At 43.3% G+C, this 27907-nt stretch overlaps 1 protein-coding gene across 1 annotated transcript; it reads right to left on the reverse strand.

Annotated features, from left to right (window-relative positions):
- Nucleotides 1–9863: 9863 nt before the first annotated feature.
- SYCE2 (synaptonemal complex central element protein 2) lies at nucleotides 9864–26910 on the reverse strand. Its single transcript, XM_040414985.1, has 3 exons — nucleotides 26801–26910; nucleotides 19566–19776; nucleotides 9864–10058 (listed from the first exon to the last, which is right to left on the reverse strand). Exons 1-3 carry the CDS (start codon nucleotides 26905–26907, stop codon nucleotides 9864–9866), a joined length of 513 nt encoding a protein of 170 aa, XP_040270919.1. The 5' UTR covers nucleotides 26908–26910.
- Nucleotides 26911–27907: the final 997 nt, after the last annotated feature.

The following is a 27907-nucleotide window of genomic DNA, read 5'->3' on the forward strand; positions in this document are numbered from 1 at the left end:
GTATATAATAATATTTGAAGATTTAAATAAAAATCTCTAGTTTTGATTTCAACAGTGTGGGCCTCTTTCTTCAGCACATTTCTATAGATGTTCAGGGTATCTGTGTTTCAGGGTGGACAATGAAACCCCCAATACTGTTTCCCAGCAGACATCCACACCGTAAGTCTGCTTACACCTTCCACTGAAATAGATGGGTTTAAAAAAAAAAAAACTGTGTGCAACGTAAAATGAGGATATATTCTGAGTGTCACCAGTGCAGCTGAAATGGATAAATACACATCTGAGTAATCTTCAGGCGGCCTTGGTCCCTTTGTTCTCAGGATCAGCGAGAGTCTAAAAGGTTGGACTCCTAGTGACCAGAACATGGTGGCATGTCCTAGCAATAAATCATCACTTTATATAATAGATGAATCGAAGGGTCTTTCCTATCAACACACACAGGAGAATATTATTAGGATATGCCATCCATTTCCGATAGGCAGGGTCCAACCACTGGGAACCCCATCAATGGCAGCAGTGCCATAAAAGTGGAACTGTCGGAGTCAGTCAGTAGGAATATACCAACTGTGGCTTCAACATCAAATTGTTAAATATGATATTGTTATTTTATCATTTATTAAGTGATAATAATTCCTAATGGGAATTTAGGACATTTTTCAAACTTTTCATTATATAAATTCTATGTTCTATCAGTCTAACGCTACATTCACACGAATGTATTGTTTCCGTGTCCATTCCTTTTGTGTATAGGATGCAGACCCATTCAAAATGCAGACAGCACACTGTGTGCTATCCGCATGTCTGTTCTGTAGACCCGGGAAAAAAAATAAAAAATAGAACATGTCCTATTCTTGTCCATTTTGCGGATAAGGATAGGCATTGTTACAATGGAGCCGCAAAAAAACAGATGCCATACGGACGTCATCCGTTTTTTTTGTGGATTTGCAATTTGCGGACAGAAAAAAACACACACGGTTGTGTGAATGTAGCTTAAGGCTCGTAGCTATTAAAAAAAAAAAAATGGATAGCTAGCCGTGGAAGTCAGTCAGTTTTGGGTGGTTGGAGTGATGACAACACCTTTGCCTATTGTTGGTTATGCTCTGCTTTCTCCAGATACCATACTGCCCCCTCCCTGAACAGAGCAGAGGTATGTCACTTTTCTAGCACCACTGGCAGGGTTCACAGAAGTCAAACATTGACCCATCAACATTAATGATGAGAATCACTACAACTAATGCACTGGTGAGCTACAGACTTTTGGCCTTGAATTGGGTTCTCCACTAACAATACGTATCCTATATTCACAGAGCAGGGGAGAAGCAAAGTACCTGATTAACTTCTATCGTATCGCAGAGTATAGCGCAAGTGCTTCACTTGACAGTACCATAAAAGTCAATGGAGCAGTAGTCATGCATGCACACCATCTCTTCATTCTCATAGAGCACTTCGGGACCTCCATTCTGATGATCTCTCGGGATCCTAGGTTGAGACCCCTCTGCAATTAGATACTTTTTTGCTATTTTGTCAATAGGGGATAAATATTGTTAGTAGAACCTAGAATGTGAGACCACTTCTAGAGCTGCCTGCGAAGTTGAGGGAACGTGGCCACACTACATACTGTGCTCACTACATACTGCCTTCCCTTTAAAGTGCTGAGCTTTCCAGGATCTCACCATTACAATCAATTGTAGAGCAGGAACTGTGCTCTGTAATAGATAGTAATGATGCAAACCTGATCCCTGTTCCTCTTGGGCTGCTCAGCCATGACAGCATATTTCAGGCGTGATCACATCATTACTATCTATTGCAGGGCACAGTTCCTCCTCTTGTAATGCTGGAAAGCTCAGCACTAGAAAGTGAAGGTATCGTGGCAGCTCTACAAGTGGATGCAACCTGTCACATTCTAGGATGGGTTGCTTGCCACCATTTTAATTGATTCATGGAGAACCCCTTTAACCGCCGAACGCAGCGACGCGTCGTGGAGGCGGTCGATTCATTCCTCCTGGACGCGTATATGCGAGGATCGGAAGGTAAGCGAGTGGATCTCCAGCCTGCCAGCGGCGATCGTTCGCTGGCAGGCTGGAGATGCGATTTTTTTTTTTTTAACCCCTAACAGGTATATTAGACGCTGTTTTGATAACGGCGTCTAATATACCTGCTACCTGGTCCTCTGGTGGTCCCTTTTGCTTGGATCGACCACCAGAGGACACAGGCAGCTCAGTAATAAGTAGCACCAAACACTACACTACACACCCCCCCCCCCCCCCCGTCACTTATTAACCCCTGATCACCCCATATAGACTCCCTGATCACCCCTCTGTCATTGATCACCCCCTTGTAAGGCTCCATTCAGACGTCCGTATGTTTTTTACGGATCCACTGATACATGGATCGGATCCGCAAAACACATACGGACGTCTGAATGGAGCCTTACAGGGGGGTGATCACCCCATATAGACTCCCTGATCACCCCCCCTGTCATTGATCACCCCCCTGTAAGGCTCCATTCAGACGTCCGTATGTTTTTTACGGATCCACGGATACATGGATCGGATCCGCAAAACACATACGGACGTCTGAATGGAGCCTTACAGGGGGGGTGATCAATGACAGGGGGGTGATCAATGACGGGGGGGTGATCAGGGAGTCTATATGGGGTGATCACCCCCCTGTAAGGCTCCATTCAGAAGTCCGTATGTGTTTTGCGGATCCTATCCATGTATCCGTAAAAAACATACGGACGTCTGAATGGAGCCTTACAGGGGGGTGATCAATGACAGGGGGGTGATCACCCCATATAGACTCCCTGATCACCCCCCTGTAAGGCTCCATTAAGACATTTTTTTGGCCCAAGTTAGCGGAAATTTTTATTTTTTCTTACAAAGTCTCATATTCCACTAACTTGTGTCAAAAAATAAAATCTCACATGAACTCACCATACCCCTCACGGAATCCAAATGCGTAAAATTTTTTAGACATTTATATTCCAGACTTCTTCTCACGCTTTATGGCCCCTAAAATGCCAGGGCAGTATAAATACCCCAAATGCGACCCCATTTCGGAAAGTAGACACCCCAAGGTATTCGTTGAAAGGCATATTGAGTCCATGAAAGATTTAAATTTTTGTCCCAAGTTAGCGGAAAGGGAGACTTTGTGAGAAAAAACGAAAAAAAATCAATTTCCGCTAGCTTGTGGCAAAAAATTTTTTTTCTATGAACTCGCCATGCCCCTCATTTAAAGAGGACCTTTCACCGATTCTTACCCTATGAACTAACTATACAGATATGTAGAGCGGCGCCCGGGGATCTCACTGCACTTACTATTATCCCCGGGCGCCGCTCCGTTCTCCTGCTATGCCCTCCGGTATCTCCGCTCACTAAGTTATAGTAGGCGGAGATACCAGTCCCTAAGTTATGGTAGGCGGAGTCTGCCCTAGCGCTGGCCAATCGCAGCGCAGAGCTCACAGCCTGGGAGGTTATTTTCTCCCAGGCTGTGAGCTCTGCAATGCGATTGGCCAGCGCTAGGGCAGACTCCGCCTACCATAACTTAGGGAACGGAGATACCGGAGGACATAGCAGGAGAACGGAGCGGCGCCTGGGGATAATAGTAAGTGAAGAGAGATCCCCGGGGGCAGCTCCACATGTATGTATACTTAGTTCATAGGGTAAGAATCGGTGAAAGGTCCTCTTTAATACCTTGGGGTGTCTTCTTTCCAAAATGGGGTCACATGAGGTATTTATACTGCCCTGGCATTTTTGGGGCCCTAAAGCATGAGAAGAAGTCTGGGATCCAAATGTCTAAAAATGCCCTCCTAAAAGGAATGTGGGCCCCTTTGCGCATCTAGGCTGCAAAAAAGTGCCACACATCTGGTATCGCCGTACTCAGGAGAAGTTGGGGAATGTGTTTTGGGGTGTCATTTTACATATACCCATGCTGGGTGAGAGAAATATCTGGTCAAATGGCAACTTTGTATAAAAAAAAAATGGGAAAAGTTGTCTTTTGCCGAGATATTTATCTCACCCAGCATGGGTATATGTAAAATGACACCCCAAAACACATTGCCCAACTTCTGAGTACGGCAATACCACATGTGTGACACTTTTTTGCAGCCTAAGTGGGCAAAGGGGCCCACATTCCAAAGAGCACCTTTCGGATTTCACCGGTCATTTTTTACAGATTTTGATTTCAAACTACTTACCACACATTAGGGCCCCTAAAATGCTAGGGCAGTATAACTACTCCACAAGTGACCCCATTTTGGAAAGAAGACACCCCAAGGTATTTCGTGATGGGCATAGTGAGTTCATGGAAGTTTCTATTTTTTGTCACAAGTTAGTGGAATATGAGACTTTGTAAGAAGAAAAAAATCATAATTTTCCGCTAACTTGTGACAAAAAATAAAAACTTCTATGAACTCACTATGCCCATCAGCGAATACCTTAGGGTGTCTACTTTCCGAAATGGGGTCATTTGTGGGGTGTTTGTACTGTCTTGGCATTGTAGAACCTCAGGAAACATGACAGGTGCTCAGAAAGTCAGAGCTGCTTCAAAAAGCGGAAATTCACATTTTTGTACCATAGTTGGTAAACGCTATAACTTTTACCCAAACCAAATTTTTTTTTTACCCAAACATTTTTTTTTTTATCAGACATGTAGAACAATAAAGTTAGAGAAAAATTTATATATGGATGTCGTTTTTTTTTGCAAAATTTTACAACTAAAAGTGAAAAATGTCATTTTTTGGCAAAAAAAAACGTTAAATTTCGATTAATAACAAAAAAAGTTAAAATGTCAGCAGCAATGAAATACCACCAAATGAAAGCTCTATTAGTGAGAAGAAAAGGAGGTAAAATTCATTTGGGTGGTAAGTTGCATGACCGAGCAATAAACGGTGAAAGTAGTGTAGGTCAGAAGTGTAAAAAGTGGCCTGGTCATTAAGGGTGTTTAAGGTAGGGGAGCCGAGGTGGTTAATGGTGTTTCTTCAGTAATTAAGAGGAAAAAAGAGATGCAAATATTATAAAATAGAAACAAAATTCAATCCCCTAACGATCCAGCACAGATGATCTGAGTCATTTGTTTACAAGCAGTGATGCCAATAGTATGGCACGTGCCAGATTTTATATACTTTTTTTTTTTTTTCTTTCATGTACTGGACAACCACTTTAATTCACAACAGCACCAGATTCTTTTCAATTTGTGTCCTATTAATTTTGTAAAGCAGGCAGGGCTCTTCCCACAGGTATTTTTCTATAAATGTAGTAATAGGAAAATGAGCGAGCACTCATACACTTGGCAACCAAATTGACATGTGCAGAAAATATTTATTAAATCCCCATAAAATACAAGTAATAAAATTTATAAGAACAATGTAGCAATAATATACAACATTACAGTCACATATATTGTGGTAGATATGATCGATACTATATTCGATAAAAATATATTCGATAGAAATATTCGATAAATTGGTAGAAAATTCAATGTTGAAATATTCGATACCACTCAATAGTGTCGATAAATTCAATAATATATATCACACCAAAAAACTTCAAGTATATGCTGGGCAATTCCATTTGTGACGGAATCACTATTTAAGTATGTGCTTCCACATTTAACGGTAAATAAGTCTGCTACTAAAGTATATGCTATATGCATTTTGGCATTGTGTGACAAAGCATATATGAGACTGTACATTTAAGCAAAAATACTTAGATTTTTTGCTTCTGTTACATTGTGTAAATTGTCCATAACATGTTGTGACGGAATCACTTTTCATGGACACAAAGAGATGAGTTTGTTTCAAAAAGAATAAATCTCTGTGAATGTAAAAGAAAAAGATAATGTTTCTGTTATATATGTTATACATTACTTAGTATATAGCCTAGTAGCAGATATCATTTTTCGCACTTTGTTATACAACATAGCTTACCATCGATTTCAGCACTGTGACGGAATCACCGTGACGGAATCACCAGTTGTCCTTCGCAGTGTAATGAAAGATTTTATTCAACTTCAGTTTTCTTTAATGAATATTTAAAAGCTTATCATTTTCTTTTATACAAGCAGCACTCATTCTGCATTAACGGAGTTCGCAAATACATATTTATTCTGTCATAAGACAACTTTAAAGTTGGCTGCGGTATATGTATAACATCATGTTCATCAACCCAGCATTGATTTTCTTTTTCTGGGAACAGAAAAATCTGGCCTGCTTCATCATTCTTTCTCAAGTTGAGAACTTCAAATTGGGAGTCTGCTGGTTGTCCAACGTATGATCGTTTTAATTTTTCCCATAGTATGTACAGAGCACGAAACTACCAACATTTAACAATGATGTAGTCCTTTAAACCAGGTGACATCCAACTGATATCGCTGTTGTAGAACTCTTCCCCAACAGCATTGACCTGCTGATTACTTGCTCTGGGACTTAAAGATTGGGATGGAGAGGGAAACTGATCACTGAGGCGTTGTACAACTTTTATGATTTTCCGTGGACTGTGCGGAAGACCTCTTTTGACCCGCTTAAAGGGGTTGTCCGGGTTCAGCTCTTGTCCGGGTTCAGAGCTGAACCCGGACATACCTCCATTTGCCCCCCAGCAGCATCGGAGCAGTTCATGCTCCGATGCTCTCCTTTGCCCTGCGCTAAATTGCGCAGGGGAAAGGCATTTTTTGGAGATCCGGTACCGGGGCTCTCCATGGGGCTGCCAGGCACTGATGGGCGGGATTTAGCTCTGCCCTAGCCAGTAAAACTGCTAGGGTAGAGCTAAAGCCCGCCCCTCAGAGACGGTGATGTCAACGATCACACTGCCGGGCGGAAGTTTCCGCCCAGCAGTGTGTTATTGAAAACAAAAGAGCCCTTGCCCTGCACGATTTAGCGCAGGGCAAGGGAGCGCATCGGAGCATGAGATGCTCCGATGCTAGCCTCAGGGGAGCTGTCTGGGTGAAAATAAGGGTATGTCCGGGTTCAGCTCTGAACCCGGACAACCCCTTTAAGTGCTTTCCAAAGACTTTGCCTACGATTGTAAGGAAATGATGAAGGTAAAGCATATTCATGACTGCATGGAGTATAGGCAACTGCTGTAGATATAGAAGCTTTATCTTTTGAACTGTCTTCTGCTTGTCTCTGTATCTTTGAGCAATATTATGCTGTTTGTTGAATTTCTTAAGTGTTTTGGTGTCATTTCTGTCCGCTTGTCTTGCTTCTGATGCTTTGCTTTCATTGCTTCATGCAGGCCTGCATCTTTTTGTCTTTGTCGACTTTCACGTTGTCTCTCAGCATCAGTTTTGCCCATCTTTCTCACAAGTTGCTACAAACTCAAAGACCTAAAATAAATTGGATGCTACATAGACCTATACTACCACTCTAGTTAGCATGAAATAGCCTTATGGACATTCAGGTGATTCCGTCACAGTGCCATAACTGTCCTAATAACATGGGAAAATTTGTGACTTTTTACAGTAATAATCCTGGTAAAGGTAGTGCTTTGCACAAAACTTTTTACTGTCCTGTATAAAATACCGACCCGTATAGCAAGAAAAATCTCGGTTATCGTGACGGAATCACATGCTCATGCACACCATCTTTAAACAGCTAGTGGTTGACTTGTAAACATGGTGGAAAGTCTCTATCTATTAATATCAAATCTCTAATGCATGCTACAAGTGACTGCACTTATCAAACAAATGTCAAAACGTCCTGGCTTACTTGATGGTATCACAAACTTGACAAAGAACGCACCATCTGTGCAAGCAAATCGGCCATCTTGGTTTACAATGTTGCTACATCAAGGTGCCTTTTTTTAAAAGTTACAAAACAATATTTCCTTGAATTTTAGATTGTGTACATTAATATTACACACATTGTGTTTTTAAATACAATTTCATTTTTGTGTGATGGGGTTGACATTTCCATGGAATTGCCCTGCTGTTATTTGGGAAAGAGGAGGTATTATCTTCTAGCGCTCTATCCCAATTTGGGAAACTGAATGTCACTGAAAATGTTGTAGGTGTATTCACTGGGAGCGCAATATGTTCATAAAGTGTCCACAGGAATCCTGATCATGTGAAAGGTCTCTTATAGCATATCCTTTTAAGCTCGATATGAGCTTTGAATTGAAGAAAACTTTAAATCGATATTTGGCTTACCGTCTAGCGTCTGTTGTCTCCCTATTGCTTCAATGGAGCTTATTCAGTCGCTCCATACAGCAAGCTGGTTTAAATTTTGCGGGAGTTCCAAAGATTGCGGGAGTTACCACTCTGTTCCGCAATTTCCTTTGGTGCAGCTTTCGACGATAAGAATAGTTAATCCTTTACTGTAGAAATTTTCTTCTGTATGGCCATACAATATTATCGGAGGCTTTTCAATGCAGGTACCATACGCGTTACGAGTAGATTCACTCTCCCTTCCTCAGTGGTCTGAGGAAGGGAGAGTGAATCTACCCGTAACGCGTATGGTACCTGCATTGAAAAGCCTCCGATAATATTGTATGGCCATACAGAAGAAAATTTCTACAGTAAAGGATTAACTATTCTTATCGTCGAAAGCTGCACCAAAGGAAATTGCGGAACAGAGTGGTAACTCCCGCAATCTTTGGAACTCCCGCAAAATTTAAACCAGCTTGCTGTATGGAGCGACTGAATAAGCTCCATTGAAGCAATAGGGAGACAACAGACGCTAGACGGTAAGCCAAACATCGATTTAAAGTTTTCTTCAATTCAAAGCTCATATCGACCTTAAAAGGATATGCTATAAGAGACTTTTCACATCATCAGGATTCCTGTGGACACTTTATGAACATATTGCGCTCCCAGTGAATACACCTACAACATTTTCAGTGACATTCAGTTTCCCAAATTGGGATAGAGCGCTAGAAGATAATACCCCCTCTTTCCCAAATAACAGCATATACTTGAAGTTTCTTGGTGTGATATATATTATTGAATTTATCGACACTATTGAGTGGTATCGAATATTCTATCGAATATTTCAACATTGAATTTTCTACCATTCAATTTATCGAATATTTCTATCGAATATATTTTTATCGAATATAGTATCGATCATATCTACCACAATATATGTGACTGTAATGTTGTATATTATTGCCACATTGTTCTTATATATTTTATGGGGATTTAATAAATATTTTCTGCACATGTCAATCTGGTTGCCAAGTGTATGAGTGCTCGCTCATTTTCCTATTACTACATTTGCCTTTTAAGAGAGGGTGGGGTGTTTCCCTCTATATGAGCTTGCAGCACCATACATTAACTACTTGCTAGTGAGCCACCACAACCTACCACTATTTTTCTATAAATATTGGGGTCTAGGGCTAATTGCACGAGTGTACGGGACGAGAAACACGCTCGGTATGACAGCCTCATCTCCCAACTCGAGCATTGCTCCTCTGACCCAAAAGCATAGGATCATGATTTATGATGCTGTGAGTTCCTGCCCGCTGGTCTACTGTACTGTAGTATCTGAGTATAGCCCAGTAGATCCACAGTCAGGCAGGAACTCATAGCATCATAAATCATCATGATACTGTGCATTTGGTTCAGAGGAGCAGTGCTTGAGTTGGAAGATGAGGCTGTCATATGGAGTGTGTTTCTCAGATCTAACAAATTAAATATACAACCAATTGAAAGGACTTGTCTAGTTTTAATTACACTGAAAACTTGTGGCTGAGAATTGCTACGCTTTAAAGATTTTGCATGTGCACACAGTATGGTATTACTAAAAGCACAAAGTACAGCAAAACGTTAAATAAATGTGTTTTTAGAGGAAAACTTCATATTCCAGGGAATTAAAAGACCCAAACCTGAACGAATAATGTAACCTGCAGAATACTGGCTCTGTGCACTTAGCTGTCGTGCTGGAGGCCCAGGTCTTTGTAGACAGTAGCCACCGTCTGGCAGACTTGCTTGAGCTCAGCCTGCAGCTGGCCTATCCTGTCCATGATATTGGAAAGCTCCTGCAGCCTGACCTGTAGTTGTGTGTTGTTCTGTTCATACATCTGGTACATTCTTTCTTCAAGACACTGAGACAGTTCCGCCACCTGAGAAAGAAAAAGTGACAACTCGACAGACACTCAAGACCATCATAAGAAAGGTCTACACTACTATTTGCCTGACCAAAAATAATAAACCCATTTTATTCTGATACATAAGGGTTTTGCTTTTGCCAGTAACACGTGGCGGCTTTTTCTCTGATTTTGCCAAATTAGAAAATTATAATGCAGCTTCTGTGCATCAATAAATGTCAGGAAATATAATAGAGATGCAAATCGTGTTTTATAGAGTTTTTTTTGTTTTTGTAACAGCTGGTGGTAAAATCTCTGCCACATGCTGTAAATCAAGGCAGAGGATGTTCTGTTCTGCTCTCTAATTACTCCAGATACCTGCATACTCAAAGGATTTAATGCAGTTACAATAATGTGCTCAAAGCTGAACACATAAATATCCTGGGGAGGGAGAAAAAAAACTGAAAAAGCGTATCCAAAGAGGGCCTACAGCCATGAGTGGACAATTTAATGCTGCATTATCACAGGATGCATGAAGGATTCTGCTGCTTCAATTTTACCATCTTTTCATTCCAAAACGACATTCATTTATAGATTGTAATTATAGCATTATTTGTGTGAAGAGTAGAGAATTAGAAATTATTGCCATGACCGGCTACAGAGAGCTGAATGTCACATCATGCGTGTGTGGCCAGCACCATGGCGTCAGCAGGATCCAGCAGCAATGTGATGAGTTACCTGTCTCCAAGTCTTGCATCGATTTCTACAAGCCCGATCCTTTTTTTCAACTGGAACATAAGAGCCGGCAGATGTGCCTGGCACAGCTTCTCTCTCTGTCACAGTGCAGAAATGTGCATGGTTGGCCCGTTTATACGAGCGTATTTTGTTTCCATTCAGTTTTTTTTTTTTTGCGGATAGAATGCGAGTCCTGTCTGAGTATAGGTCACAGCATCATCCACAGGGAGAAGGGACAATTTGCTCCAATTTATAACCAAGCCAGAGTAGCACCCAAAAGCACATAACTTCCAGTAGGGACTCCCTAGCCTCGGCCAGGAACAGCAAGGCATCGTCCACAATTTTCTCTTGTGACCCGCCTCGGCTAAACCCTGTAATCCCGTCAGGACTCCTAATAATAGCCGCCAATGGCTCGATGGCTAGAGCAAACAGTAACGGAGATAAAGGGCAGCCCTGCCTGGTTCCCCGGTATAGCCGAAATCCTTCTGATAAACATCCCTTAACTCGTACCCACGCTGTAGGCCTCCCACAGATACTCCCACTTAATGCTATCAAATGCCTTAGGGTCATCTGTTCCTTGGATGCCGCCATCTCCTGGGTTGTCCACCGGAATCTTCATATTAAGAGAGAGGCGTCTGATATTAACCGCTGTGGATCTATTCAGTAAAAATCCAGACTGATCCATATGTACAATGGAGGAGATAACCTTAGATAGGCACAAAGCTAGCACTTTAGCCAATATCTTTGTTACGACCAGAGGATGTGGATCCTCTGTGTCAGCTTATAGAGGACTGGAAATTAGCCCAATATTGCTGACTCTGAGTCAGGACCCTGGTGTCTGCACCAGTTACCCAGAATGCAGCTACCTGCAGTAGTGTGAACAGAGTCCAACAAAGGCGGAGTAAAGGAACAGATGGTCTTTATTGGCAGACAGTATTCAAAAGTCACTTGACAGATACAGGCAAAACAAAGTTCAGAGCAATACAGCGTGCAGATATAAGCGGTCACGTTGTCAGGCAGTGCAGAGTCAGGATCCGGGCAGACTTACAGGAGGCGATGGGCAGATGCGTAGTCAGACAGTGCAGAGGTCTATAATCCAGGTGATCCAATAAACAGACGGCAGGCAGATGCGTAGTCAAACTCTTTAGCGGGAGTCAAGCGGTACAACAACCACGCTTGGGCACTTCATGATGAGTGAAGCTGCGTTAAATACAAATAGTCCCACCTCCGGGTGGGGACGGTAATCAGGAACCAGCTGCCTACTCCTATAATCGCATCAGATGACACCTGGCAGTGAGGACGGATGCGGCGGTATGCTGGTGGGCGCCTGCGTCTCCTACAAGGTAAGACAGTACTGGGACCCATGGTGCTGCGATGTGCAGACAGCGATCTGCCACCCTGTGGTGGGGACACAGACCCCATACTGACAATCTTTATGTCTGTGGGCAAAAATGATATAGGTCGGTATGAATACGGAAGGAGAGGGTTTTTTCCCGGCATAGGGAGAACAAATATAATAGCCTCTTGCATGGATGCCGGAAGAGCCCCCATCTCTGAGGCTTCCTGGTAAACCTTTAGCAACTGAGGTAGTAAAAAGTCTCCAAACTTCTTATAAATTTCTACCAGCAGCCCATCAGTACCCGGTGATTTATTATTAGCCATGGAAGATACTGCCTCCTCAATTTCTAGCAGTTGTAGCAGACTATTAAGCTATGCTCTATCTGAATCTGACAGCCTGGGCAAGAATCGCCCACGTAAATGTGATGATATATCTTCCCTATTACACCCTAGACGTGACTGATACAGATTGGTATAAAAGGAGCCAAAGATAGACACTATTGCCTGACTATTCACAATTTCCGACCCATCCACCCCCTGTAAAGCAGTGACATACGCCGATCTGGACTGTGCCCTAGCCACAAGGGCTAGTAAATGACCCGTCTTCTCCCCCTCATCATAATACTTCTGTCGCTGAAAGGATTGCTTTGTGCGCGCAAGTTCCACAACATGCGAGTTATATGCATCCTGTGCCTCCTTCTAGACAAAGACAGCTGATCGCCATTCTCCACAAAGGTTGCTTCTGTCCCCTCAACTCTGTCCCTCAAAAATTCTCCAAACTGTCGGCTTTTAAGTTTGGTTCTACTAATTCCCTGAATGCGTACCCCCCTTAGGCAAGCCTTCACGGCTGAGCCTGCATTCAGATTGAAATACTCCTGTATAATAGAACTAATGTATGAACAATTACCTGTAACCAAAAAGAATTAAATGTCCACAGTCATTGAGAGATGGGAACCACGGGTGTGGCAGACAGACGCAGAAACAAAGGGGAATGGTCAGAAAAAACCCTAGCCAAATACTTCACCTCCACCACCTGTCTGCTCACCAACTCAGTTGCCAATGCCAAGTCAATGCGTGATAAAGCCTTGTGCGATCTAGTATAGCAAGAAAACTGACGTACATTGGGATGCCGGATACGCCACAAATCAGGGCCCCCTCCTCCAATAATCTACCAAAGGCTGATACAGGACCATCAGCGTCTGCCCGCGTCCCCTATATCTATCCCAGTAGGGGTGAATAGTGTTGTTAAAGTCTCCCACCATAATATCGGGTATATCAGGGTTATGTCACGATCAGTGTGGGGGAAAAACTCCACACTAAACACAGGAGGGAAGGGGAACAGTAACTGGGCCTGGAAACTAGGGATGAAACAGGTCACCTCCTAAACAACCCTAATCCGGGCCCTGACTACCTATCAATATGATTAGACCTTGAAGGTAGGAATATTCATATGCTGGATACCTAGGCCCTTATATCCCTATAAGGCCCTGGAATGAGGTTAGGACCAGAGACAACCCATTCCTCCCCAGATGAACGAATGGAAGTCTCTGTCTCAGGCCCAGATACAAACAACAGGGAATATAACAAACACAAAACAATAAGAAAGACAAGACTTATCTGAAAGTAGAAAACTGGCAACTCCAAAAGTACCACAGAGTACAACCGACCAGCTAGTTAGAAGGCAGGAAGAAAATCTATAAACTGCTCGTCTAAGAGTGAAAAGCGGCTACTTATGGGAAAGTTAATTTACCAACAAGCAACAACTAAAGTAAGGGGTGTGTGGCATTCACCAAAATACAGACACAATAAGATCCACAGTTAACTTGTCAATTTAACCCACGAGTTCCCAGTCTCTCCGATCCCCTGGTACCTGCCACGGGAACGTCCGTGACAGTAACCCCGCTTCTACGGGTGACCTCAGGGGACCGACCTTATCTGGGTGAGATCTATGAAAGGCATTCATTAAACGATTGTCATTAACGTCAGATGCCGGCACATACATCCTCTCCTCCGGTCCATAACCTCTCCAGTGGACAAGATATTGAAGGGATCCACGGAGAACTCCAGAGTCAATTATTTTTCGCGATCTCGAATTCCAAATTACCGTCCACCATGACCAGAGCGGATGGCAAGGAAGATGGCTGTAAAAGTTCCACATATTTTTTCAACAAAGACCTATGGAACACATTATGAATTTTCAGGGCCTGAGGAAGCTCAAGACGAAAAACTACAGGATTAATAATGGCCATGATCTTCTATGGACCTGACTTCCAGGAAGGTACCTTCAATTTAATGTTTCTTGTGGACAGCCACACAGAATCACCCACCCTTAGGTCCGGTCCGGACCATTCATATGTTTCCTGTCAGCCACACGTTTATATTTGTTGCGCATATTATTTAAGTTATTTAGAATTTTTCGCCATATTGTTGACGAAAAACGTTCTTTCTCGGGGATACCAGAAGTATTAGAACCAGAAAATGTACCAAACTGCGGGTGAAATCCATAGGCCCCCAAAAAACGTAGACTCACCAGTGGACTCCTGACTACGATTGTTTATGGCAAACTCTGCCAAAGACAAAAAGGAAGAGCACTCCTCCTGGTTCTCAGATACAAAACATCTCAAGTCTCCAGACTCTGATTAGTGCGCTCCGTCTGTCCGTTCGACTGAGGATGAAAAGCCGAAGAAAAGGACAGTTGAATTCCCAGACCGGGCCAGCGTCACATGACTGACAGACAGACAGACAAGTCGAGCACTGAGTGATCAGCTCGGCGCTCAAGGCAGACCTAGGAGCAGGGAGCCTCACAGCTAGCCATGCCGCCCTGGGAACAAGGCCAAACACAGATCCACGCTCCCGAAGCTAAGCAGCAGGTCTGCGGCTGATGGGAGACCGAGCGTGCCTTTGGCGCCCCGGGACACAAAACTTGCGACAAGCGCCTCTGAGTAAGAGGGGCAGAATCAATAGCACATACAGGAATGTCTTTTTTAAATGTACTTGGTGATAACCCGTGCATGCGGACTAACTGAGCATCAATCCGGTTCATCCCGGCCCCGCTGTCGATAAATACTTCAATTCCCACAGTTTGACTCTAGCGCCACCTGGGCAGTCAGGAGAAGTCGGGTACTACCAGCAAAGGACAAATGCACATTCTCTGACTCCCCACTCACACCTCCAATAGTCAGATGGGATTTAGATGCCCCTTTTTGTTTATCTTTTTGCCACTGAATGCTTGGACATATATTGACAAAATGTCCCCTTTGACTGCAGAAATTTTTTTTTTTTTTAAAATACTCCCTGCTTGCGACTCCTACTTTTGCAAGCAGATCCCGGAGTTGCTCCCCCTAATTGCATGGGTTCATCCCCAAGTATAAGCTGAGGAGTCTCTTCACCCAAAGAGTCAAAGGAATACGGTACGTTATGTAATAGAACGTCCAGAGAGAGTGCGCCCTTAGATCTCTCTCAGGATTCTATCAGTACGTACTGCCAAAGACATAGCGGCTTCCAAAGACTCAGGATTCATGAAAGGCCAAAGCATCCTTCAGCCTCTCAGATAATCCCTGACAAAACTGGCTATGGAGAGCTGGATCATTCCACTCAGTATCCGTAGCCCACCTCCTAAATACGGAATAGATCTCCGCCGAACACTCTTCCTGACGCAGGCCGCGTAATTTAGTCTCGGCCAGGGAGGTTTGGTCCGGGTCATCATAGATGAGACCTAAAGCTCTGAAAAATGCATCTACTGATGGGAGAGACTGTGATCCGGTCGGCAGAGAAAAAGCCCAAGACTGGGCGTCCCCTTAAAGCAACAAAATAATCACACCCACTCTCTGGCTCTCGTTCCCAGATGAGTGTGGACGCAGCTTAAAGTAACATTTGCACGCTTCCCTGAACCAAATAAAATGATCACTATCCCCCCGAGAATCTATCCAGCAGAGCAACTTTAGGTTCAGGACAGGTCAGGTAACTACTACTAGGATCAGCCAACAGTGGTCTCTGCATCTGTGAGATGGTCGGGCGAAGGTCATCCACCTCCAGAGACAGCCCGAATTACGGTTATTCAGTGGTTTATAATGTCACGATCAGTGGGCGAGGGGGGGGGGGGGGGGCTTCACACTAAACACAGGAGGGAAGGGGGAACAGTAACTAGGCCTGGAAACTAGGGAAGAAACAGGTCACCTCCTAAACAACCCTAATCCGGGCCCTAACTACCTATCAATATGATTAGACCTTGAAGGTAGGACTATTCATATGCTGGATACCTAGGCCCTTATATCCCTATAAGGCCCTGGAATGAGGTTAGGAGCAGAGACAACCCATTCCTCCCAAGATGGACGAATGGAAGTCTCTGTCTCAGGCCCAGATACAAACAGGGAACATAACAAACACAAAACGATAAGAAAGACAAGACTTATCTGAAAGTAGAAAACTGGCAACTCCAAAAGTACCACAGAGTACAACCGACCAGCTAGTTAGAAGGCAGGAAGAAAATCTATAAACCGCACCTCCAACAGTGAGAAGCGGCTACTTATGGGGAAGGTAATTTACCAACAAGCAACACCTGAAGCAAGGGGTGTGGCATTCACCAAAACACAGACACAATAAGATCCACAGTGAACTTGTCAATTTAACCCACGAGTTGTCCGGCTTCTCTGATCTCCTGGTACCTGCCACGGGAACGTCCGTGAAAGGTTATCATTAATAAATGTCAAGGCGCCTCTTAACGGCACACTGCTATAAGGTGGATGTATATGTAATGATACTAATAGATATTCCTGCATGAATATAGTGCAACGTATGCAAATAAAGCGGGTTTCTCGCAAACAAACTATAGAGGGAAAATACGGGCGTAGATAATCCATCACAGCAAATCGCTTTGACGGGTCACTCAGGCCACGCACATTCCAGCTCACAATATTAAATACACTAGCCATACTTAAACATCAGAAATATAACCCAGCTGATAACATAATACATTGTAGATGAGAGCAGCACGACAAGCAGGTATGATGTCAAAGATACAGAGCATCAATATGGCTGTAATATATAAAGTCAGAAAAACAGAACAAAAAAAGAAATTTGCCTGCATTGCATTATCTAACAGGCCGAGGCACAAGTCCTCTATGAAACCGGACACAAATGCAACGTTTCAAACTCTCTACTTCTACTGAGCGAAAAAATGTCCCCCGCCATAAAAGGATACACGTGTTCCGTGGGCAGTTCAGTAGTAGAACAATAGATGGGTAACGTCCCAACAGGTCACTCAGTGATAACCAAGGGTACAAACTTGAAATAATCAGTCATTATCTCTCCTCCTGTCGCAGACGATGTTCATGCTGGTCCATCCATTGATGGTGATGTCAGGGCGGTTTCTGGCTGCCCGCAAAATGGCATCCCGGTCCCTATAATGAAGTAACTTAATCAGAACAGGTCATGGGGCCACTCCCGGCGGCAACGGTCTGGTGGGAACTTGGTGCGCCCGTTCCACTGCATATAGTGGGGAAAGTACCTCTGTGCCAAAAACTTCTTTAAGCCAATTTTCAAAGTAGGACGTAGGGTCTTGTCCCTCAACTTTTTCAGGGATCCCCAGAAGACGTACATTGTTGCATCTAAGGCGGCTCTCTAGATCGTCAGTCTTGGCTATCAATGCTGAGATCTGCTGTTCATGGGTGCGGAATGCCCTAATTAGAGGGGGCACCTTTTCTTCCACCTCACTGACACGGCCTTCCACCTCTACAATTTTTTCATTAACTTTCTGCAGGTCATGTTGCATAAAGGAGAACTCTTGCTTCAGGGACCCCATTTGCTGCTGTAACGCCGTCAGGGCCACTCCACACTGGGTAACTGCCCTAAATACATCTTAATGTCGGCTCGGTCTGCAAATGCCGGAATGAGGGATATGTGGTCAGCCCCAGAAGGCACAGGTAAGCCCACGGAGCAGGCTATTTGTTGTAGGTGACGGGAGCTAACTCACGCTGCTGTCGCTCACATCCCCGGTCAGGCCACGCGCCCAACGAAAATGTATTTACCTGAAATTTTCATTTCCTGTAGTCCGCAGGCAGCACAACTTACCCTCCCTTTAATAAATGTAATATTGCTTTATAACAATACACTGGCTCCTTCCTGCTCAGCTTTATAGGGTCCTTAGTGATTGGTTAGGCCGGTTTCACACTGGCATTAATGGTTCCGGCAGGAGAAAAGCCTGCCAGAACTGCAACTAAAATGTGCAGCCGGAAGTTTGTCCGGCCCCATTCACTATAATGGGAACCGGCAGAGATCTGGCCAAAGCACGGCAAATATCCTAAGAGGCAGCCAGACAAAAGAAGCTGCAGGCAGCCGTATTTGTCCAGCTGCCTCTTGGCATATTTTCTGTGCTGCGGCCAGATCTCCGCTGGTCCCCATTATAGTGAATGGGCCGGACAGACTTACAGCAGCGCACTGCGGCACAAGGTAGTTACGGATCCGGCAGTCTGTTCCCCTGCTGGAACCATTAACACCAGTGTGAAACGAGCCTTAAATCGATCATTACTACTTATTAACCTGCCTCTGCCTAGTTGTACCTAGGGGGCTTAACCCCATTCATGACTGTGATGCCATAGGACTACAGGAAATGAAAATTTCAGGCAAATAAGTGTTTGTTATTGCATGTACATTCAACTCTCATGCAACTTTTACACATATGCCATCGCCATGCAACTGTAGCTATTGAAACTATAGAGTGATGAAAGGTTGTATATAACCTTAAGCTCTGTTCATATTTACATTGTGGTTTCCATTATAAATACATTCCTGTTTTGCACACCAAAATGCACACAATGGAGGCGTTAGGGGGAAAGTCAACATTTTTGTAAGCGCTGCGCTTGCTAGGCAGCAAACAATTTGTTTGGATTCTTGCTAGGCTACAGAAACCAAAGCAATCAGTAAGTTTGTCTGTGCAGGGCAGTGGGGATTCAGCATAGTCACCCACTATACTGCAGAATGGTGTTTTATTATTATAATATATAATAGTTTTATTATTATTTTTTCATGATACGGTTTGGAGGAGAGGCAGAAGGAGACTGACAGGAGTTAGGCTATGTTCACGGTTTTTCAGCTGATAAATCCACAACTAAAACTCAAACATTTTCCCATTTAGTTTAATGTTAAAGACTCCACCTTGTGTACACAGTATACAATGGTAGAGGATTTTTCAGTAGCTGATTTGAAAAACACTTTAGAAATGGCACGTTACTTCTTGGAAGCAGATTTGGTTGAGGAGTTCATAGAAATCAATGGGGAAGCAGAGAAACCTCAACCAAATACAAACCTCTACCAATTACAAATCTGCCACCAAAATGAAGAGTTTTTAGCTAGTAATCTGCTACTGATTTCTCTGCCACTGATTATGCTGTGTGTAACGCTGTCTCTCAGAGGTTTTCTTTAACACCATATAATTCATGGAACGTCTCGATCACACACGTGTTACACTGTTACCTTGATGTTGAGGTTTGTGTTAAAGTTTTTCATCAATGTTTGGTCCTTGATGCGCCCTTCGTTGATTTTATCAATTAGGCTTTGAGCACGTTTCTGCAGTGCCTCCACGTTTGCATCCAAGGCAGCAAAATAGTTAGAGGTCTTTCCTTCAGAGGTGCTGCTGGTTTTTGCTGCATCCGACCCAGGATTGGAAGAGGATGGACCTGACAGACTGGAAAACCAATAGACAATTCTTTACTGACTTGTTCCAATATACTAAATATGAATAGAAAGGCACAAATTTGGGAAGTTGCACACTGAGATATTATTTTCTTCCAGTCTTAGGGTACGGCGACACGGCCAGGTTTCCTGATGAAGTTGATCATAAAAGGAGAGAAAGTATAAAGGACAGATAAGACTTCTTTTTTTGAATTCACTCCTGGTTTGGGCTTCCAAAACTGCATCAGCAAAACTGTCCACGTTGTCTAAGCCCTTACTCTTTTATAGAAAATATAAGGCTACTTTCATATCTGCGTTTTCCTTTCTGATTTTGAGATCCGTCATTGGATCTCAGAACTGGAGGAGAACGCTTCAGTGTTATCTCCATTCATTGTCAATGGGGACAAAACTGAACAAACCGGAACGGAGTGTACCAGAATGCATTCCGCTCCATTTTGTTGCATTCCCATGCCGGACAAGGCAAGCAGCGTTTTTGTGTACAGCATGGGAAACTGAACACGCCGGATCCAGCATCAAAAACCATGTAAGGGTACTTTCACACTAGCGTTAAGGTTTTCCGGTATTGAGTTCCGTCCTAGGGGCTCAATACCGGAAAAAAAACGCTTCAGTTTTGTCCTAATGCATTCTGAATGGAAAGCAATCTGTTCAGTATACATCAGGATGTCTTCAGTTCAGTCACTTTTACGGTATTGTGCTGCGGTATTTTCTCCGGCCAAAATTTCGGAACACTTGCCAGATCTGGCATCAATTTCTATTGAAATGGATAGATCTGATCATTGGCATCAGATCCGCGGGGGTCCGACACCCAGGACCCCTGCCGATCAGCTGTTTGAGAAGGCAGCGGCACTGGCAGTAGTGCCGTGGCCTTCTCGCTGTTTACTGCAGGCCCAGTGACGTCACGACTAGTAGTCCATTCAAGTGAACAGAGCTTAGCCCCGCCCAGACCATTGATACCAGTCGTGACATCACTGGGACTGCGGTAAACAGCGAGAAGGCCGCGGCGCTACTGCCAGCGCCGCTGCCTTCTCAAACAGCTGATCGGCAGGGGTCCCAGGTGTCGGACCCCCGCCGATCAGATGCTGATGATCTATCCAGAGGACTGCAGAACCCCTTTAAACTTCTCTCTCCATTCATACACATGCCTTCATAACAGAACCTTTTCTCAATACTTTTCATAGAGTCATCGATAAATATCGGCATCAGACAGACCCTGAGACCACAAAAAATGAATCACTGCATGCTGCTCTTCTTTTGTATAATCACAAGCGGGGGCAGCCTTTGCTTCTCGCACCGCAGTTATAAATGAACTGATGTAACACAATTACACCCGCAGAACTGGGACTGGGGAGATCATGATAACAATGATGCACTTATCTTTTCTGAAATGTTATTAGAATAAATTCTACAGCCAGAGTGTAGATAATCTTTGACTCACCTAGTATACGTGTTTATTCATGTTACTTATTTTAAAGCTTATGTGCACACAACACAGAGTCAGGTCACAATGGGCCCCACTAATGTCTAGAACAAATGAGCCTTTAGGCTTCCATGCCAATTACAAAGGACAAAACCGCCATTTTATTAGCGGACGGCCGACAATCTAATATGTATGGGATGCTCCTGATGCTTCACCAACAGATGATGTCAGGAGAGAAAAGGATCAGGCACTTTTGAATTTCAACGGCCGATCCCTATGTTCCCCCAAGATAAGTTGTCCGCCAGTGGCTTTCTCCCTAGTGACAACACATACAGCTCTGCCAAACCTAACGTGTATGTGTATGGGGAAGTTCTGAGAGACAGCTGTCAGCCCAACAGTTATTGAAGGTGTATGGGTACGTCTAGTGCTCATCTGAGCTAAGTGCTTCCTTGGCTTAGGGTATGTTCACATATAGTGGAAAAGATGCGGTTAAAACCAAGTCAAAACTGCACTGGAAATGTAATAACAAACTATGCAATATTTGTAATATAGTAATACTTTATTAAGCTAGGAAGCTGATATATGACACAATGTACAAGAAATTTCTAATTTCTTTGTTTTCTAATTTCAATAAAAATTATACTTGATTTAAAAAAAAATGCACTGGAAAAAATGAAATGCGGTTTTGATGTGGTAGTGTTTTTTACAGGTAAAACATGTTCACTGTGTGTGTTTCACCTGTAAAAACAGAGACCTAATCAAAACCACATCACAGATTTTCTGATATGGTTTTGATGCAGTTTTTACCACACCACGACCTCAGAACCTCAGCATGTGAACATAACCGTATAGCTTAGAGATTTCCATAGCCATGTAGTTGGTTATCGATCTAGAAACCTCTACGTTTTGAGCCACTAGGCTAACATGTCACACATGAATATGTGAACAAATATGCACGACTTGTATCCCTATAATTTGGCCACAAGGTGGTGCTCTTGTATTACAAGTAGGGTATGTTTTTAATCGCAGATAATTCACCTTAGATAGCCGTTCCTCCCAACCCTCCATACACATGCGTGCTCAGCTAGGGCGGGTGGGAATAGGCCACTGCCAGACACCTCTACTGACAGCTTATCTCCCATGAGAAGACTATAAACAGCCAGGTTGAAATACAACTTACCTGATCATTCTTTCCCCTGATATCTGCTGTCAGGGGAGAGTCAGGACTAGAGATGAGTGAATTTCATATTTTAAAATTCGTTCACGGTTTGTTTGGTGGTAAAAGCAGAATTGCGTTATGGATTCCGCAACCATGGACCATAACGCAATTCTATGACGGAATGCCTTTAGAGTTATTCCGTTATTCATTCCGTCATTGTCACGGATGTTGTAAGGGAGAACACAAAAGGACAACAAGAACGAAGGGAAAAGACACAAGCCCTTATCGCTAGGGAAGGAAAAGGGTCACCACCTATAAAACCCTGCTCCTGGCCCTAACTCCTATCCGTATGGGCACCTCTCGATGGTAGAGATGCCCATACACAGGAACCTAGAAAACCCTGGTGGCCCTCAGTTGCCCTAATAGTAATGACCGGGCAGAGACAACCCACTCCTTCCCTGGTGAAGGAACCAGCGTCTCGCTGAGGCCTAGTAAACAACAAAGGTGTGGGGGGGGAATACAAAACACAACAAGCGGAACACTTAACTTCTAAGGATGATGGATGATGGACGAACAGGACTTCACCACTAACCCCACTCCAGCTCTTCCAAAAAAACAAATGTAGCTATCCAGAGCAAGGGGTGATGGGTAAAGTCAGACTAAATACGGGGAGGTGAAGGTCACATGATCCACACCTGAACAGGAGGTGTGGACATACCAGCAACACACAGACAAAGTGAAACCAAGAGGCTGTCAGATCACTAATGTGCAGATATTCTTTCAGACCTTCCCAAATCTGTCACCGGCGTGACAGTCATAATAGAAGTCTATGGGCTGCAAAACGGATCCGTCCCATTTCCGTTATGCAGGGGAGTCCTCCATGGTAACGGAATTCATAACGCAATTCTGCTTGTACCAAATGAATTTCATAACATGAAATTCACTCATCCCTAGTCAGGACACCACTATATATATATATATATATATATATATATACACAGTACAGACCAAAAGTTTGGACACACCTTCTCATTCAAAGAGTTTTCTTTATTTTCATGACTATGAAGGCATCAAAACTAGGAATTAACACATGTGGAATTATATACAACTGAAAATATGTCATATTCTAGGTTCTTCAAAGTAGCCACCTTTTGCTTTGATTACTGCTTTGCACACTCTTGGCATTCTCTTGATGAGCTTCAAGAGGTAGTCCCCTGAAATGGTCTTCCAACAGTCTTGAAGGAGTTCCCAGAGATGCTTAGCACTTGTTGGCCCTTTTGCCTTCACTCTGCGGTCCAGCTCACCCCAAACCATCTCCATTGGGTTCAGGTCCGGTGACTGTGGAGGCCAGGTCATCTGGCGCAGCACCCCATCACTCTCCTTCATGGTCAAATAGCCCTTACTTTCAAAGTTTTCCCAATTTTTCGGCTGACTGACTGACCTTCATTTCTTAAAGTAATGATGGCCACTCGTTTATCTTTACTTAGCTGCTTTTTTCTTGCCATAATACAAATTCTAACAGTCTATTCAGTAGGACTATCAGCTGTGTATCCACCTGACTTCTCCTCAACGCCACTGATGGTCCCAACCCCATTTATAAGTCAAGAAATCCCACTTATTAAACCTGGCAGAGCACACCTGTGAAGTGAAAACCATTTCAGGGGACTACCTCTTGAAGCTCATCAAGAGAATGCCAAGAGTGTGCAAAGCAGTAATCAAAGCAAAAGGTGGCTACTTTGAAGAACCTAGAATATGACATATTTTCAGTTGTTTCACACTTGTTTGTTATGAATATAATTCCACATGTGTTAATTCATAGTTTTGATGCCTTCAGTGTGAATCTACAATTTTCATAGTCATGAAAATAAAGAAAACTCTTTGAATGAGAAGGTGTGTCCAAACTTTTGGTCTGTACTGTGTATATAAATAAATGTAGGGAGTTCAGGGCAGCACACCTTGTAAAGCAGCTTTGTAGCAGTGGGTGCCAGCGGTGTTGCACTTTACCAAAGTGATGGTTTTCCTTTCTGAAATACACCGCAGCACTTCCAATTGGTGAAAAGTGGTGGGATCCTTTATTCACCCATGCTGTGGGTGAATAAAGGATCCCACCACTTTTCACCAATTGGAAGTGCTGCGGTGTATTTCTTCATATATATTATATATATATATACATATATACAGTACAGACCAAAAGTTTGGACACACCTCATTCAAAGAGTTTTCTTTTCTTTCATGACTATGAAAATTGTAGATTCACACTGAAGGCATCAAAACTATGAATTAACACATGTGGAATTATATACATAACAAACAAGTGTGAAACAGCTGAAAATATGTCATATTCTAGGTTCTTCAAAGTAGCCACCTTTTGCTTTGATTACTGCTTTGCACACTCTTGGCATTCTCTTGATGAGCTTCAAGAGGTAGTCCCCTGAAATGGTTTTCACTTCACAGGTGTGCCCTGTCAGGTTTAATAAGTGGGATTTCTTGACTTATAAATGGGGTTGGGACCATCAGTTGCGTTGAGGAGAAGTCAGGTGGATACACAGAAAAACGAGTGGCCATCATTACTTTAAGAAATGAAGGTCAGTCATTCAGCCGAAAAATTGGGAAAACTTTGAAAGTAAGGGCTATTTGACCATGAAGGAGAGTGATGGGGTGCTGCGCCAGATGACCTGGCCTCCACAGTCACCGGACCTGAACCCAATCGAGATGGTTTGGGGTGAGCTGGACCGCAGAGTGAAGGCAAAAGGGCCAACAAGTGCTAAGCATCTCTGGGAACTCCTTCAAGACTGTTGGAAAACCATTTCAGGGGACTACCTCTTGAAGCTCATCAAGAGAATGTTGTTATATACATAACACTTGTTTGTTATGTATATAATTCCACATGTGTTAATTCATAGTTTTGATGCCTTCATAGTCATGAAAATAAAGAAAACTCTTTGAATGAGAAGGTGTGTCCAAACTTTTGGTCTGTACTGTATATATATATATATATATATATATATATTATATATATAAGATCAGGGATCAGAAACTTCTGGCACTCCAGCTGTTCTGAAACTACAACTCCCAGAATCCTCCTTTTACTTCTATAGGGGTTACAAGAACACTTGAGTAAGTGTGCATGTTGGGAGTTGTAGTTTCACTGCAGCTGAAAGTTGCTGATCCCTGCATTAGATGGTCAGTCTTGCCAAAATAGGCAGCATATATTTATGGCCACCTTTATTCAATTTAACAAAAAAATCTAACATGTCCCATGTATGCAACAAAAATTGCAATAAACTAACAATCCACAGACCCCTGACATATTCTGTGTGCCGGATACTTTTCTGCTACTAAACTTAGCATTGCTAACAGAATTAAAGGGGTATTCCCATCTGAGACAATCGGGGCATATCGCACAGAGTGGGGAAGGTGGTAGCCGGAGGACCCCGGATCCGGACACCACCAAGCGCTCTGCACATAGTAGTGAATGGGAGCACACCGCGCTTCTGAGGCCACCGCTCCCATTTATTCCTATGGGGCCAACGGAAATAGCTGAATCAGCGCTCGGCTATTTTCGGCAGCCATATAGAAATGAATGGAGGACGGCTGCCCATGCATGCACAGTGTGCCCTCCACAACTTTTGTGGCTCCGTTCTCGGTGTAGGTGTGGGTCCCAGAGGTGGGACTCGCACCTATCAGACAATGGGGGGGGGGGGCATATCTCCATTGTCTGTAAAGGGAAAACCCCTTTAACCAGGACTAGTTCATTAATTGATATAAAAGTCTTCCTGGTTAATCAGTGCTAAATATTGTAGTGTTTATCTCTCAGACAAAATAGGTCAGGAATCTGGCTTGTGATTAACACAGATTGAGGACGCATTTAGGTGTGTTGTATCTGTTTGTTTTATGGTAGACTCATTTGCAGACATTTTTAAACACCAAACCTGCTGTTGGTCTATAGAAACATACAGCATGTGTAGCATTTTTTTTTATATATCAGTTTCAAGAGGCAGCATGCTCTGGGTATATAATAACATGACCCGTCTTACTGGGCCAGCCTCTCTGGAAACAATAGTTGTCTAGATGAGTCGACATCTTTAGGCCTCGTTCACATTTCTGATTTTCACTGACCTGTGCTTTGATCAACCCATTGATTTTAATGTGTGTTATATATCCGCATTTTTTACTGACCACTGATAGGAGATGCCTTTGAAATGTATTTTTAGCTGAGCAGTGTCCGTGGAATATGGATGACACACAGAGGGCAAAAAAATGGACACAAGGACCAAATACAGTTCCTTCATGGACATCTTCACAGATGAAACGTGGATGGATTTTTACCAGACACGGAAATGTGAACTAGGCCTGAAGCTACAAACATATGGAATGACAATAATAAGGCCATCAATGTCTTCTACATTATAGGTGCGTTCTAAAGTGACCAGTGCTCACCTAGAGGAAGTCTGGCTGTTAGATGGACCAGCCCAGTCAGGTTTATCAGTACTTGGATTTACCGATTCTTCACATACTTCTCTGTGATCCAGCACTACGTCAGCCATTACGTCACTGAAAGAAAGAAGGAAATCAAGAAATCCCCTAGGGTACTTTCACACTAGCAGCAGGGGACTCCGGCAGGCTGTTCTGGCGGGTGAACATCCTGTCGGATCCGTCTTGCCACTAGGTCACGTGTGCCCCTGGGCTGCCGCTCCGTCCCCTTTGACTATAATAGTCCGGCTGCCTCTCGGCGTGCGCTGCCGTACTGCCGCCCCCAATATAGTCAAAGAGGACGGAGCGGCTAGACGAATCTGACAGGCTGTTCACCCGTCGGAACAGCCTGCCGGAGTCCCCTGCCGCTAGTGTGAAACTAGCCTTATAAAAATGTAAAAGAACTGGAGAATAACCATTTTATTACCATTTATGGCAATTTTTCTATTGAACTCTGATTTCAATTTTTATTGAAGCTAACTGAGCTCAGCATGAAGACAGCAGCTTCATCTCAAATTCACACCTGGGTTTTGGTGCGGTTTTGAGACTACAGTGGGGTGACTTAGAAAACCATGATCCCTATTGACTGTGGCATCAATAAAAGTTCTCTCCAGCAGCATACATGTCACTTACAGTATACCTCTATATATACTATATATCTCTCTTCACATACTCACCAGAACTGGGGACCAAAGATGCTTGGAAACAGCTAGGTTAGTGAGGTGCCAAATGTCCTGATTACATGTGTGCCTTTTCACAATTTAACTAGACAAGTTTTTTTTTTTTTACCCATTTTCTCCTGAAAACGGCAACAACCCATATGTGGTCGTAAAATGCTGTAAGTGCACACTGCAGGACTCAGAAGGGAAGGAGCGCCATATGGCTTTTGCAGCACAGATTTTGATGGATTGTTTTATGGGCACCATCTTGGTATTGCACAGTCCCTGGGATACCAGTACAGCCATTTTCTGACAACCATAAGTTTTTCTCCGTGTGAGGACTTATTTTTTGTGGGATGAGTTGCCATAATTATTGATTTTATTTTGGGGCACATGATTTTATTTTGGGGCACAT

Source organism: Bufo bufo, chromosome 1 (genome assembly GCF_905171765.1).
Source record: "Bufo bufo chromosome 1, aBufBuf1.1, whole genome shotgun sequence".
In the NCBI taxonomy this organism is placed as follows: Eukaryota; Metazoa; Chordata; class Amphibia; order Anura; family Bufonidae; genus Bufo; species Bufo bufo.